The sequence below is a fragment of the Oncorhynchus mykiss genome, chromosome 13 (assembly GCF_057628025.1).
Source record: "Oncorhynchus mykiss isolate SJ-2025 chromosome 13, ASM5762802v1, whole genome shotgun sequence".
Taxonomy (NCBI): Eukaryota; Metazoa; Chordata; class Actinopteri; order Salmoniformes; family Salmonidae; genus Oncorhynchus; species Oncorhynchus mykiss.
In genome coordinates, this window is record NC_143034.1 from 36,527,087 (window position 1) to 36,542,588 (window position 15,502).

Consider the following 15,502-nt stretch of genomic DNA (forward strand, 5'->3'; position numbering starts at 1 on the left):
CAAAGCCTTTAATCCGCAATAAATCTGTTTGATAGAAACATTTCTGGTGGGAAAATGTATATATTGTTTTATGCAGATTTGAGAATATTCACATGAAAATCTGTCTCAAATTACATGGAAACTTAGCTACTAAGGTGGATATCGATCCAACACCTGCTGCTTATTCAAACCAGCCCACTGGGCACAGACGTCAGTTCAACATCTAGTTTCTATTTACATTTCTTTGATTCGTCAACTAAAGTGAATTTAACATGAAATCTACACAAAATGTCACCTGTCATTGGATTTAGGTTGCAAGTTGGGTGAAACACAAAAAGTTACCTGTCATTGGATATCGGTTGCTGTTTGGGTGAAATACAAAATGTTACCTGTGGATACAATGTTTATTCAATCAGTGGGAGGCTTGTAAATTCCCCCAGGAAAGTGGAACGAGGAACTCTTCTTTGAGACAATGATAAACAGCAATCCTTGGGAGAGGTGGGAGATGTGGTGGATATTATAAAATAAGGATCTGCTGGAGTCCAAGTCAAACCAATATTCTTTATTTCTGAGCTCTTTCTGAGCTTTATTTCTGAGAGAATAACAGAGTTACACAGCGCAGTGTAGACCGTCTGAATTCCTGAAGTATTGAGTGATTAGCAAATATCTTTATAGTTTCCTGTTCCTGGACGGGACTTTATTCATACAAGGACACAGGTGCAAATTGGTTTGCAACACAGGATGATAGTCCCAAAAACAGGAGCTTATAATAGGACAGTTTCACAAGGTTAGTCACATACTCAGTCATGTGGACCTTGACCCAGAAAATATAAAAAACTATCGGCCTATATCGAATCTTCCATTCCTCTCAAAAATTTTAGAAAAGGCTGTTGCGCAACAACTCACTGCCTTCCTGAAGACAAACAATGTATACGAAATGCTTCAGTCTGGTTTTAGACCCCATCATAGCACTGAGACGGCACTTGTGAAGGTGGTAAATTACATTTTAATGGCATCGGACCGAGGCTCTGCATCTGTCCTCGTGCTCCTAGACCTTAGTGCTGCTTTTGATACCATCGATCACCACATTCTTTTGGAGAGATTGGAAACCCAAATTGGTCTACACGGACAAGTTCTGGCCTGGTTTAGATCTTATCTGTCGGAAAGATATCAGTTTGTCTCTGTGAATGGTTTGTCCTCTGACAAATCAACTGTAAATTTCGGTGTTCCTCAAGGTTCCGTTTTAGGACCACTATTGTTTTCACTATATATTTTACCTCTTGGGGATGTTATTCGAAAACATAATGTTAACTTTCACTGCTATGCGGATGACACACAGCGGTACATTTCAATTAAACATGGTGAAGCCCCAAAATTGCCCTTGCTAGAAGAATGTGTTTCAGACATAAGGAAGTGGATGGCTGCAAACTTTCTACTTTTAAACTCGGACAAAACAGAGATGCTTGTTCTAGGTCCCAAGAAACAAAGAGATCTTCTGTTGAATCTGACAATTAATCTTAATGGTTGTACAGTCGTCTCAAATAAAACTGTGAAGGACCTCGGCGTTACTCTGGACCCTGATCTCTCTTTTGAAGAACATATCAAGACCATTTCAAGGACAGCTTTTTTCCATCTACGTAACATTGCAAAAATCAGAAACTTTCTGTCCAAAAATGATGCAGAAAAATTAATCCATGCTTTTGTCACTTCCAGGTTAGACTACTGCAATGCTCTACTTTCCGGCTACCCGGATAAAGCACTAAATAAACTTCAGTTAGTGCTAAATACGGCTGCTAGAATCCTGACTAGAACCAAAAAATTTGATCATATTACTCCAGTGCTAGCCTCTCTACACTGGCTTCCTGTCAAAGCAAGGGCTGATTTCAAGGTTTTACTGCTAACCTACAAAGCATTACATGGGCTTGCTCCTACCTATCTCTCTGATTTGGTCCTGCCGTACATACCTACACGTACGCTACGGTCACAAGACGCAGGCCTCCTAATTGTCCCTAGAATTTTTAAGCAAACAGCTGGAGGCAGGGCTTTCTCCTATAGAGCTCCATTTTTATGGAACGGTCTGCCTACCCATGTCAGAGACGCAAACTCGGTCTCAACCTTTAAGTCTCTACTGAAGACTCATCTCTTCAGTGGGTCATATGATTGAGTGTAGTCTGGCCCAGGAGTGGGAGGGTGAACGGAAAGGCTCTGGAGCAACGAACCGCCCTTGCTGTCTCTGCCTGGCCGGTTCCCCTCTTTCCACTGGGATTCTCTGCCTCTAACCCTATTACAGGGGCTGAGTCACTGGCTTTACTGGGGCTCTCTCATGCCGTCCCTGGAGGGGGTGCGTCACCTGAGTGGGTTGAGTCACTGATGTGACCCCCCCTTGGGTTGTGCCGTGGCGGAGGTCTTTGTGGGCTATACTCAGCCTTGTCTCAGGATGGTAATTTGGTGGTTGAAGATATCCCTCTAGTGGTGTGGGGGCTGTGCTTTGGCAAAGTGGGTGGGGTTATATCCTTCCTGTTTGGCCCTGTCCGGGGGTGTCCTCGGAGTGGGCCACAGTGTCTCCTGACCCCTCCTGTCTCAGCCTCCAGTATTTATGCTGCAGTAGTTTATGTGTCGGGGGGCTAGGGTCAGTTTGTTATATCTGGAGTACTTCTCCTGTCCTATTCGGTGTCCTGTGTGAATCTAAGTGTGCGTTCTCTAATTCTCTCCTTCTCTCTTTCTCTCTCTCGAAGGACCTGAGCCCTAGGACCATGCCCCAGGACTACCTGACATGATGACTCCTTGCTGTCCCCAGTCCACCTGGCTGTGCTGCTGCTCCAGTTTCAACTGTTCTGCCTTATTATTATTCGACCATGCTGGTCATTTATGAACATTTGAACATCTTGGCCATGTTCTGTTATAATCTCCACCCGGCACAGCCAGAAGAGGACTGGCCATCCCACATATGCTCTCTCTAATTCTCTCTTTCTTTCTCTCTCTCGGAGGACCTGAGCCCTAGGACCATGCCCCAGGAATACCTGACATGATGACTCCTTGCTGCCCCCAGTCCACCTGACTGTGCTGCTGCTCCAGTTTCAACTATTCTGCCTTATTATTATTCGACCATGCTGGTCATCTATGAACATTTGAACATCTTGACCATGTTTTGTTATAATCTCCACCCGGCACAGCCAGAAGAGGACTGGCCACCCCTCGTAGCCTGGTTCCTCTCTAGGTTTCTTCCTAGGTTTTGGCCTTTCTAGGGAGTTTTTCCTAGCCACCGTGCTTCTACACCTGCATTGCTTGCTGTTTGGGGTTTTAGGCTGGGTTTCTGTACAGCACTTTGAGATATCAGCTGATGTACGAAGGGCTATATAAATAAATTTGATTTGATTTGATGTGGACACACAAACAATTAACATTTTCCATTACAGAGTCTGAACATTTTCATTTCATTAAATCATCAGTGGGCCAACAATGCAAATGTCAACAATGGAACTAATGCATCACATCCAATTATCACTTGATTATCTGTAGTGCTGGAGGAATGACACACCCAGATAAACACACACAAAGAGTTTTAAAAAAGGACAGTTTAAAAGAAGGAACCTGATCTTCTTTATATTCAAACTGACAGACTCCATATTCACTTCATGTTTTCTAATAAAAACAAACAAATATATGTTTGAGTATACCCTGTACCATTTAATTTCATCTGGTAAAGACAGGTAAACACATTGTCAGTCAACAATATAAGACAATGGGAGCACTGTGTATGTTCTCTGATTAATTTTAAGACAATGTGATGTGAAATATCAATACACACGCTAAGAGAAGTAATTTCTCTTTCCTGTGTGGATTCTCTAATGACGTTTAAATGACTGTTATGAGTAATATGTTTTCCCACAGTCTGAGCTTTTCTAAGCCTTCTCCTCTGTGTGCAGTCTAATGTGTTCTTTCAGGCTTCCTAAATGGGCAAAAGCTTTGCACCCTGGGAGGAGTGGTAAGGCTTCAGCCCTGTGTGTATTCTCTCATGTCGTTTCAGCGTCCCTGAATCGTTGAAACACTTTCCACACTGGGAGCAGTGGTAAGGCTTTTCCCCTGTGTGTATTCTCTCATGTTGTTTCAGGTATCCTCTCTGGCTGAAAAACTTTCCACATTGGGAGCAGTGGTACGGCTTCTCTCCTGTGTGTACTCTCTCATGTTGTTTCAGCATCCCCGACCGGTTGAAACACTTTCCACATTGGGAGCAGTGGTAAGGCTTCTCTCCTGTGTGTATTCTCTCATGTAGTTTCAGCCCCCCCGACTGGTTGAAACACTTCCCACATTGGGAGCAGTTGTAAGGCTGCTCTCCTGTGTGTATTCTCTCATGCCGTTTCAGCTCCCCCGAACGGACGAAACACTTTCCACATTGGGAGCAGTGGTAAGGCTTCTCTCCTGTGTGTATTCTCTCGTGTAGTTTCAGCTCCCCCTTACGGAGGAAACACTTTCCACATTGGGAGCAGTGGTAAGGCTTCTCTCCTGTGTGTATTATCTCATGTTGTTTTAGCACCCCTGGCTGGTTGAAACCCTTTCCACACTGGGAGCAGTGGTAAGGCTTCTCCCCTGTGTGTATTCTCTCATGAGCGTTCAGTTGTGCTTTCTGGTTACAACTCTTTCCACAGTGGGAGCACTGGTGTCGTCTTGCTGGTTTGGACGTCCCTGGCTCTGGTTCCTCTGAGTCTGGTCTTTGTCCTGCCAAAGATAGTGTTATTTTTAAATAGAGACCCGAATGAAACCACATGATAAAACAACCTTGCTACGAGGGTAAATCCTAAATCAGATCTCTCAATAACCCGAGGCCAGTTTTAACAATCTTAGTGTGATTTTAAAACAAATCAAAAAACAAGGCTTCCTGGTAACTACTGCTATGTTTACATTACTTATTTTATTCATCCTGTTTTACAAGTCAGAACACAAATACCTAGACAGTTCTAGGACACTGAAGACACAGACGTCACTGGATTCCAATTGAACAGGTGGTTCTAAATATCTAACTTTCATAGCTGTATGATACAGAATGTGACCTACACACTTCCTTAAACATAAAATTACTAAAGAAGTAATTTTGTGTGGAATTCCAAAACTTGTTTTTACGTCACAGATACAAAGCACATCAGTAACATCTCCCCGTTGTTGAAAGGGTTCGACACATTGCTGTTTAATTGGACCAATTTCTTATTTAGACGTTCACAGATTTTCAACATTTTGATTATCGCTGATGTCATATTTTGGGTAAAGTAAAAAATAAGGTGAAATATTTGGGTAAATGTTCCTAAAACTGATAGTAACAACAATAAACAAAAATATAAATGCAACATGTAAAGTGTTGGATGTTTCATGAGCTGAAAAAAAAGATTGCAGAATTTTTTACATCCCTGTTAGTCAACATTTATTCTTTGCCAAGATAATCCATCCACCTGACAGGTGTTGCATATCAAGAAGCTGATTGAACAGCGTGATTGTTACACAGGTGCACCCTGTGCTGGGGGTAATAAAAGGCTACTCGAAAATGTGCAGTTTGGTCACACAACAATGCCACAGATCTCTGAGGGAGCGGGCAATTGGCATGCTGACTGCAGGAATGTCCACTGGAGCTGTTGCCAGGGAATTGAATGTACAGTACCAGTCAAAAGTTTGGACTCACCTACTCATTCAAGGGTTTTTCTTTATTTTTACTATTTTCTACATAGTAAAATAATGGAGAAGACAACAAAATTATTAAAAAACACATGGAATCATGTAGTAACCACAAGTGTTAAAATAAAATATATATTTTATTCTTCAAAAGTTGCCACCCTTGCTTTCTCTCAACCAGCTTCACCTGGAATCCTTTTCCAACAGTCTTGTAGGAGTTCCCATATATGCTGAGAACTTGTAGGCTGCTTTTCCTTCACTCTGCGATCCAACTAATCCCAAATCATCTCGATTTGGGTGAGGTCGAGGCCAGGTCATCTGATGCAGCACTCCATCTTGGTCAAATAGCTCTTACACAGCCTGGAGGTGTGTTGGGTCATTGTCCTGTTGAAAAACAAATGACAGTGGGACTAAGCCCAAACCAGATGGGATGGCATATCGCTGCAGAATGCTGTGGTAGTCATGCTGGTTAAGTGTGACTTGAATGAATAAATCACTGACATTGTCAATAGCAAAGCACCCGCACCCGCACACCATCACATCTCCTCCTCCATGCTTCACGGTGGGAACCACACATGCGGAGATAATCTGTTCATCTACTCCTCGTCTCACAAAGACATGACGTTCGGAACCAAAAATCTCAAATTTGGACTCATCAGACCCAAGGACAGATATCCACCGGTCTAATGTCCATTGCTCGTGTTTCTTGGCCCAAGCAAGTCTTCTTCTTATTGGTGTGCTTTAGTAGTGGTTTCCTTGCAGAAATTTGTCCATGAAGACCTGATTCACGCAGTCTCCTCTGAACCGATGATGTTGAGATGCGTCTGTTGCTTGAACTTTTAAAGCATTTATTTGGGCTGCAATTTCTAAGGCTGGTAACTCTACTGAACTTATGCATCAGAAGTAACTCTGGGTCTTCCATTCTTGTGGTGGTCCTTAAAGTAATGATGGACTGTTGCTTATTTGAGCTGTTCTTGACATAATATGGACTTCGTCTTTTACCCAATAGGGCTATCTTCTGTATACCCCCCCTACCTTGTCACAACACAACTGATTGGCTCAAACACATTAAAACCTGTTATGGCACATTAACTCTTGAAACTAGGGGGCACTATTTTAATTTATGGAAAAATAACGTTCCCAAAGTAAACGGGCTATTTCTCAGGACCAGGTGCTAGAATATGCATATAATTGACAGCTTAGGATAGAAAACACTATAAAGTTTCCAAAACTGTAAAAATATTGTCTGTGAATATAACAGAACTGATATTGCAGGCGAAAGCCTGAGAAAAATCCAATCAGGAAGTGACTCTTATTTTGAAACCTCTGCGTTCCTATGCATCCCTATTGACCATTGAAAGGGATATCAACCATATTCCTTTTTCTATGGCTTCCCTAATGTGTCTACAGTCACTAGACATAGTTTCAGGCTTTTTTTTTTGAAAAATGTGCGTGAACGACAACATTGCGTCTGTGGTCAGGTGGTGGCTCTCAGATTGATTTGTGCGTAATAGACAAAGGCGACCATTGTGCCTCTCGCTCCTAGTGAAAAGCCCATTGTCCTGGTTGATATATTATCAAATAGATATTTGAAAAACACCTCGAGGATTGATTATAAAAAAGGTTTGCCATGCTTCTGTCGATATTATGGATCTAATTTTGAGTTTTTTCGGCGTTGTCGTGACCGCAACTTCCGGTGGATTTCTCAACAAAACGTGAAGAATAAACGGAGGTATTTTGGCTATAAAAAATCATCTTTATGGAACAAAATTAACATTTGCTGTCTAACTGGGAGTCTCGTGGGTGAAAACATCCGAAGCTCATCAAAGGTAAATGATTAAATTTGATTGCTTTTCTGATTTTCGTGACCAAGCTCCCTGCTGCTAGTTGGACATAATGCTATGCTAGGCTATCAATAAACTTACACAAATGCTTGTCTTGCTTTGGCTGTAAAGCATCATTTCAAAATCTGAGATGACAGGGTGATTAACAAAAGGCTAAGCTGTGTTTCACTATATTTCACTTGTGATTTCATGAAAATTAATATTTTCTAGTAGGATTTTTTGTCCGTTGCGTTATGCTAATTAGTGTAGTTGATGACAATTATCCCGGATCCGGGAGGAGTAGTTCCAAAAGGTTAAAACACATTAAAACCAGCTAGCTGACAAAACCGGGTGAAATTGCTGAGTGCAAAATATTTATTTATTTATTAGAAATATTTAACTTTCATGCATTCACAAGTGCAAAGCTTAACTTCTTGTTAATCTAGCCACCGTGTCAGATTTCAAAAAGGCTTTACGGCAAAAGCAAACCATGCGATTATCTGAGGACAGCACCCCATCAAACAAACACATGACAATCATATTTCAACCCACCAGGCGCGACACAAACCTCAGAAATAACAATATAATTCGTGCCTTACCTTTGAAGAGCTTCTTCTGTTGGCACTCCAATATGTCCCATAAACATCACAAATAGTCCTTTTGTTCGATTAATTCCGTCGTTATATCTCCAAAATGTCAATTTATTTGGAGCGTTTGATAAAAAAAAAAACATTGGTTCCAACTCGCCCAACATCACTACAAAATATCTAATAAGTTACCTGTAAACGCTGTCCAAACATTTGAAACAACTTTCCTAATCCAACTTTAGGTATTTTAAAACGTAAATAATCGAGAAAATTTAAGACGGGATAAACTGTGTTCAATACCGGATAAAAACAATGTGAAGCGCGTGACCTGGAGCGCGCATCAAAACATTAGAGAGCACTAGGCTGGACCCTCATTCTGAATAGCCGTACTTCTTCATTTCTCTAAAGAAAAACATCAACCAATTTCTAAAGACTGTTGACATCTAGTGGACGCAATAGGAACTGCAACCAAGTGCCACAAAAAAGTTCCACAAAAAAACATTTGAAAACAGAGTCACCTCAACAACAAAAAATTCCTCTTGGATGGTTTGTCCTTGGGGTTTAACCTGCCAAATAAGTTATGTTATACTCACATCCATTATTTTAACAGTTTTAGAAACGTTAGAGTGTTTTCTATCCAAACCTACCAATTATATAAATATCCTAGCTTCTGGGCAGGTAGCAGGTAGTTTACTTTGGGAACGCTTTTCATCCAGACGTGAAAATACTGCCCCCTATCCCAAACAGGATTTATAAGGCAAGAAATTCCACAACTTAACTTCTAAAAAGGCACACATGTTAATTGAAATGACTTCCCGGTGACTACCTAGAAGCGCTACTCTATCTATTCCACTCTCATCCTTTCGGTTTTAATAATATTTAATAACAATAATAATAATGTTATAATAGGTAATAACTAACTTTAATAACTAGGGTTAATACCTGCGCACCAACAAAATCTTCATATTTACCCCACTCTAACAATACCACTATAGAATTAGCATAAGAGGCCATGTAACTTAAGGTAATCAGAAATATTTAGGACTAACTTATTCCTTGCCACCCATTCTGAAACTAACTGCAGCTCTATGTTAAGTGTTGCAGTCATTTCAGTCGCTGTAGTAGCTGAAGTGTACAGTGTTGAGTCATCCGCATACATAGCCTCACTGGCTTTACTCAAATGTCATTGGCATGTTGTTGGTAAAGATTTAAAAAAGTAGGTGCCAAACAGCTGCCCTTGGGGAATTCCTGATTCTACCTTGATTTTGTTGTACAGGCTTCCATTAAAGAACACTCTTTGTGTTCCGTTAGACAGGTAGCTCTGGGACGGCAGGTAGCCTAGTGGTTAGAGTGGTAGGCCAGTAACCGAAAGATTGCTGGATCGAATCCCTGAGTTGACAAGGTAAAACTGTGTCGTTCTGCCCCTGAACTAGGCAGTCCTAGGCCGTCATTGATATAAAGAATTTGTTCTTAACTGACTTGTCTAGTTAAATAAAGGTTACATTTTAAAAGAAAAACTCTTTATCCACAATATAGCAGGGAGTGTAAAGCCATACGTCTTTTTCAGCAGCAGACTATGATCGATAATGCCAAAAGCTGCACTGAAGTCAAACAAAACAGCCCCAACAATATTTTTATCATCAATTTTTCTCAGCAAATCAGTCATTTGCAAGTGCTGTGCTTGTTGAATGAACTTCCCTATAAGCTAAAAGTCTAGATTTGTTTACTGTAAAATAGCATTGTATCTGGTCAAAATTGTAAGGGTTGGTAACAGGCTGATTGGTCAGCTATTTAAGCCAGTAAAGGGAGCTTTACTATTCTTGGGTAGTGGAATGACTTTAGCTTCCCTCCAGGCCTGAGGGCACACACTTTCTAGTAGGCTTAAATTAAAGACAAGGCAAATAGGAATGGCAATATCGGCCGCTATTATCCTCAATTTTCCATCCACGTTGTCAGACACCAGTGACTTATCATTGTAGATTTTATTTGCGCAAAATTTCATTGAAGATGCTCCAAAGATTTTTACTATCATTCTTCATGCCATTTATCTTTGTTTCATTGTGTACTTTATTCTTTTTATTCAGTTTAGTCACATGATTTCTCAATTTGCAATAGGTTTGCCAATCAGTTATACAGCCAGACCTATATGCCATCTCTTTTGCCTCCCTCTTCATCATACCATTTTTTAAATTCCTCATCAATTCACGTGGATTTAACAGTTTTTACAGTCATTTTCTTAATGGGTGCATGCTTACTAGTAACTGGAATAAACAGTTTCAAATGTGTCAAGGGCAGTGTCTGGTTGCTCCTCAATACACACCACAGACCAACAAATATTATTTACATCAATAACATAGGAATCACTACAAAAAAATGTATGACCTCTTATACACAATATTAGGCACAGCCTTTGGAACTGTGGTTTTCCTAGACATGGCTACTATATTGTGATCACTACATCTGATGGATCTGGATACTGCTTTAATTTCTGCAGCATTAGTAAAGATATGAATGATGATATCACTGATGAAATCATGTTGATGATTTCATTCCTCTACTGTTTGTCACTACCCTGGTAGGTTGATTGATAACCTGAACAAGGTTGCCGGCAACAGTTACAGCTTGAAGCTTTCGTTTGAGTGGGCAGCCTGATCACAGCTTTTCTTCAGTACTAGTTAATTAATGACCAAAGTCTTGAGTTTAGTTTGCCTGTTCTACAGTCTTGTAAAGATAGGGGCGTTGACTGGGACGGGCAATGTAACATCCATAATGTTTTAAGGAAAAGTTTTTGTAAAACAAGCACCTTACATTGGATCATCTTGAAACTTTCTCTCCAAAGCTAACTTTCATCAAGGATTTATATGGTCAATTGGTTTCTCTCTTTTCATTGGCAGAATCCTTTTCAGTGTTATGATATTCATGACATCCATATACACGAGTCTATCTTCCTGTCAACTAACAGAACTCTGCTGGTTGTCCTGATAACAGACACCAGTCTATCTTCCTGGTAACAGATACCAGTGGGCAGATCTATTGTATTTGTTCAAACTAAACTACAGCACTTACTTTGATGTGTCAAATTTGATCCTTTCTTCTCTTCTCCTCCTCTCACAGTTCCACTCAGCCCCGTTGTTTTCCTGCAGTCCACCAGCTGCACAGACAACCTCTTCATACCCAGCAGTAAGGTGCTACCAGGAGAGGCACGACACAGGGACTCCGGGAGGGAGGAAGGGCTAGCGTTGTCCTGGTAACCATAAAGAGGGGACACAGACGCACATCATTATGGATGCTGATGCCACTGTTGTCATGAAGTGCTTTACAGAAACCCAGCCCAGAGAGAGCAAGCTGTATGCTAGACCAGAACAAGCTGTATGCTAGACCAGACCAAGCTGTATGCTAGACCAGATCAAGCTGTATGCTAGACCAAACCAAGCTGTATGCTAGACCAGACCAAGCTGTACCATCTGGTGTTCTGATCTGGAGAGACTCTTCTCTGCCTCGTCAGCATCAGGATGTTGTTGAGGCTCCCCAGAGGATCCACCATATTCATGTCTCTCTCCTGTGTGAACGAGAACATCAAAATGAGTAGTAAACTCCCTTTGATATTTTAAGTAGAACATATGCTTCAATATTGCATTTTAAAAGCCTGTTATACTAGATGAGGGGAACTTTAATATAGACAACATGGAGAATTCAATACATCTAATTGAAAAGTCCCTCAAATATATGAACCAATGGCAGATTGACCCTTTAACAATTCCTACAGTACTGAACAACATATTCAAGTGTAGAACTTCAGTAGAATGCCCCTTAAAAACCACACATTAGTTCAACAACTGCATAGTTTGTGCCCCTGTTTTTAAGACAGTACTCACTGATGGTAATCGGATATTCTGTCTCCTCCTCTTTCACTCCCAAAACGTCTTCCTCCTTCACCTTTATTGAGACAGCATCCTCTTCCTCTCTAAAAGGTTCATTCTCTTCTATCACTATAACAGCCTCCTCTTCCTCCTTTTTCATTCTGAAATGTTCTTTCACTATAACAGCATCTTCTTCCTTCACTATAACAGTCTCCTCTTCCTCCTTTTTCATTCTGAAATGTTCTTTCACTATAACAGCATCTTCTTCTTTCACTATGACAGTCTCCTCTTCCTCCTTTTTCATTCGGAAATGTTCTTCCACTATAACAGCATCTTCTTCCTTCACTATAGCAGTCTCATCTTCCTCCTTTTTCATTCTGAAATGTTCTTCCACTATAACAGCATCTTCTTCCTTCACTATAACAGTCTCCTCTTCCTCCTTTTTCATTCTAAAAGGTTCTTTCTCTTCTTTCACTGTAACCTCCTCCTCTTCTTCAATGTTCATTGCCAGAGCTTCTTTCTGCAAACAGCAGACCTCCTCTTCTATAGCAGGGGATGAGTACTTTAATGAACTCATGGTCAGGGATGTTAGCTAGCTCGTTATCATTAGCGAATAGCCTAGTGCTAGGCTCAGCATCAATCTTTAACAAGTTTGCAAATTAGGTTACAGTTAACCAGTTAATACGTCAACAGAACTGTGTTTAAAACACTGAGATTAGATAATGTACATAAAGATGGTCTAAAGCGTCAATCTTTCACTTTTATTTTGGCTAGCAAGCTACCGAGGTGGTTGAAAGAGTAGCCGCGTTGTTGTTCCTGAAGAAGCGTCCGTCCAGTCCATTATACGTCCCCGAAGAATCATCACCTGAAAGACGCTCATCGCCATCTGCTGTCTGGAGTGGGTAACGCAGTTTGGAAACAATACACTACACTACACTTTTGTATTGGAAAGAACGTACCGTAATTTCTAATATCTAAAAAGGATTAAACTTTTTTACATGTTTTATCATTTTTATTTTTATAAAGGGGTCCTCCCCTTCCTCCTCTCAGGAGCCTCCACTTCCTTCTCTGAGGAGCCTCCCCTTTCTCCTCTGAGGAAGCTCCCCTTCCTCCTCTCAGGAGCCTCCCCTTCCTCCTCTGAGGAGCATCCCCTTCCTCCTCTGAGGAGCCTCCCCTGCACCCAAAGGACATCCAGCCAACTTTTGTGGGAAGCATTGGAGTCAACATGGGCCAGCATCCCTGTGGAAAGCTTTCGACACCTTGTAGAGTCCATGCCCCGACGAATTGAGGCTAATCTGAGGGAGAAAGGAGGGTCCAACTTCATATTAGGAAGGTGTTCGAAATGTTTGGTATAATCAGTGGATATATCTGCCATTTAGCAGTCACTTTTATCTAAAGGGATTTGCAGTCATGTTTGCAAACAATTAACATATGGATGGTCCCAGGAATCAAACCCACTACCCTGATTTAACAAGCAGGACCACAAGGAATGATCAAGGAATGACGCAGATAAACACACACAGCCTGAGTTTCAAAAATATAATTAAATCAAAGACCGTAACATTGAAACTGACATACTTCATATTAGACGTAGACCGATTAATTAGGGCCGATTTCAAGTTTGTATAATTTTTTTTTTTTACACCTTTATTTAATCTTTATTTAACTAGGCACGTCAGTTAAGAACACATTCTTATTTTCAATGACGGCCTAGGAACGGTGGGTTAACTGCCTTGTCCAGGGGTAGAACGCTAGAATTTCACCTTGTCAGCTCGGGGGATCCAAACTTGCAACCTTACAGTTAACTCGTCCAACGCTCTAACCACCTGCCTCTCATTATACTCCACGAGGATCCTGCCTGTTACACAAATGTAGTAGAAGTTGCTAGCTAGCATTAAACTTCTTATAAAAACAATCAATCAATCATAATCACTAGTTATAACTACACATGGGTGATGATATTACTAGTTTATCTAGCATGTCCTGTCGATGCGGTGCGTATCGTTGCTCCAATGTGTACCTAACCATAACACCAATGCCTTTCTTAAAATCAATACACAGAAGTATATATTTTTAAACCTGCATATTTAGCTAAAAGCAATCCAGGTTATCAGACAATATTAACCAGGTGAAATTGTGTCACTTCTCTTGCGAGAGTCAGGGTATATGCAACAGTTTGGGCAGCCTGGCTCATTGCAAACTAATTTGCCAGGACTTTAAGTAATTATGACATAACATTGAAGGTTGTGCAATGTAACAAGTATATTTAGACTTAGGGATGCCACCCTTTAGATAAAATACCGAACGGTTCCGTATTTCACTGAAATAATAAACGTTTTGTTTTCAAAATGAGGCTAGCTAGTTAGCGGGCGCACGCTAATAGCATTTCAAACGTCACTCTCTCTGAGACTTGGAGTAGGGGCCTGCGGCTTTTGTGGAGTAATGGGTAACGCTGCTTTGAGTGTGGCTGTTGTCGATGTGTTCCTGGTTCGAGCCCAGGTAGAGGCGGTAGAGGCGAGGAGAGGGACGGAAGCTATACTGTTACACTGGCAATACTAGAGTGCCTATAAGAACATTCAATAGTCAAAGGTAAATGAAATACAAATGGTATAGAGAGAAATAGTTCTATAAATACTATATTAACTACAACCTAAAACCTCTTACCTGGGAATATTGAAGTCTCATGTTAAAAGGAACCACCAGCTTTCATGTGTTCTCATGTTCTGAGCAAGGAACTCAAACGTTAGCTTTTTTACATGGCACATATTGCCATTTATATACTTCTCCGACACTTTGTTTTTGCATTATTTAAAACAAATTGAACATGTTTCATTATTTATTTGAGGCTAAATGGATTTTTATTGATGTATTATATTAAGTTGAAAAATCATGATCGGTCAAACTCTACTCCATATTTAGTTAAAATCAAATATTATTTGTCACATGCGCTGAATACAACAGGTGTAACGCTTACTGACAAGCCTTAACCAACAATGTAGTTAAGAAAAATAAGGGTTAAGAAAATATTTCCTAAATAAAAAAAAGTAACACAATAAAAAAACAATAACGAGGCAAAATACAGGAGATACCAGTACAGAGTTAATGTGGAGGCTATATACAGGGGGTACCAGTACAGAGTCAATGTGGAGGCTATATACAGGGTATTACGGTACAGAGTCAATGTGGAGGCTATATACAGGGTATTACGGTACAGAGTCAATGTGGAGGCTATATACAGGGGGTACCGGTACAGAGTCAATGTGGAGGCTATATACAGGGTATTACGGTACAGAGTCAATGTGGAGGCTATATACAGGGTATTACGGTACAGAGTCAATGTGGAGGCTATATACAGGGGGTACCGGTACAGAGTCAATGTGGAGGCTATATACAGGAGATACCAGTACAGAGTTAATGTGGAGGCTATATACAGGGGGTACCAGTACAGAGTCAATGTGGAGGCTATATACAGGAGATACCAGTACAGAGTCAATGTGGAGGCTATATACAGGGGGTACCAGTACAGAGTCAATGTGGAGGCAATATACAGGAGATACCAGTACAGAGTCAATGTGGAGACTATATGCAGGGGGTA

The 15,502-nt window shown here is 40.8% G+C and overlaps 1 protein-coding gene across 1 annotated transcript in view; it reads right to left on the reverse strand.

The window, feature by feature from the left end:
• Window positions 1–15,086, reverse strand: part of LOC118940234 (uncharacterized) — a 40,299-nt gene extending 25,213 nt beyond the window's left edge. Inside the window, 2 exon segments of the mRNA XM_090194340.1 lie at window positions 11,509–11,606; window positions 11,923–15,086. Coding sequence (XP_090050466.1) covers window positions 11,509–11,606; window positions 11,923–12,484 — 660 coding nt within the window. The 5' untranslated portion in view covers window positions 12,485–15,086.
• Between the last annotated feature and the right edge of the window lie 416 nt (window positions 15,087–15,502).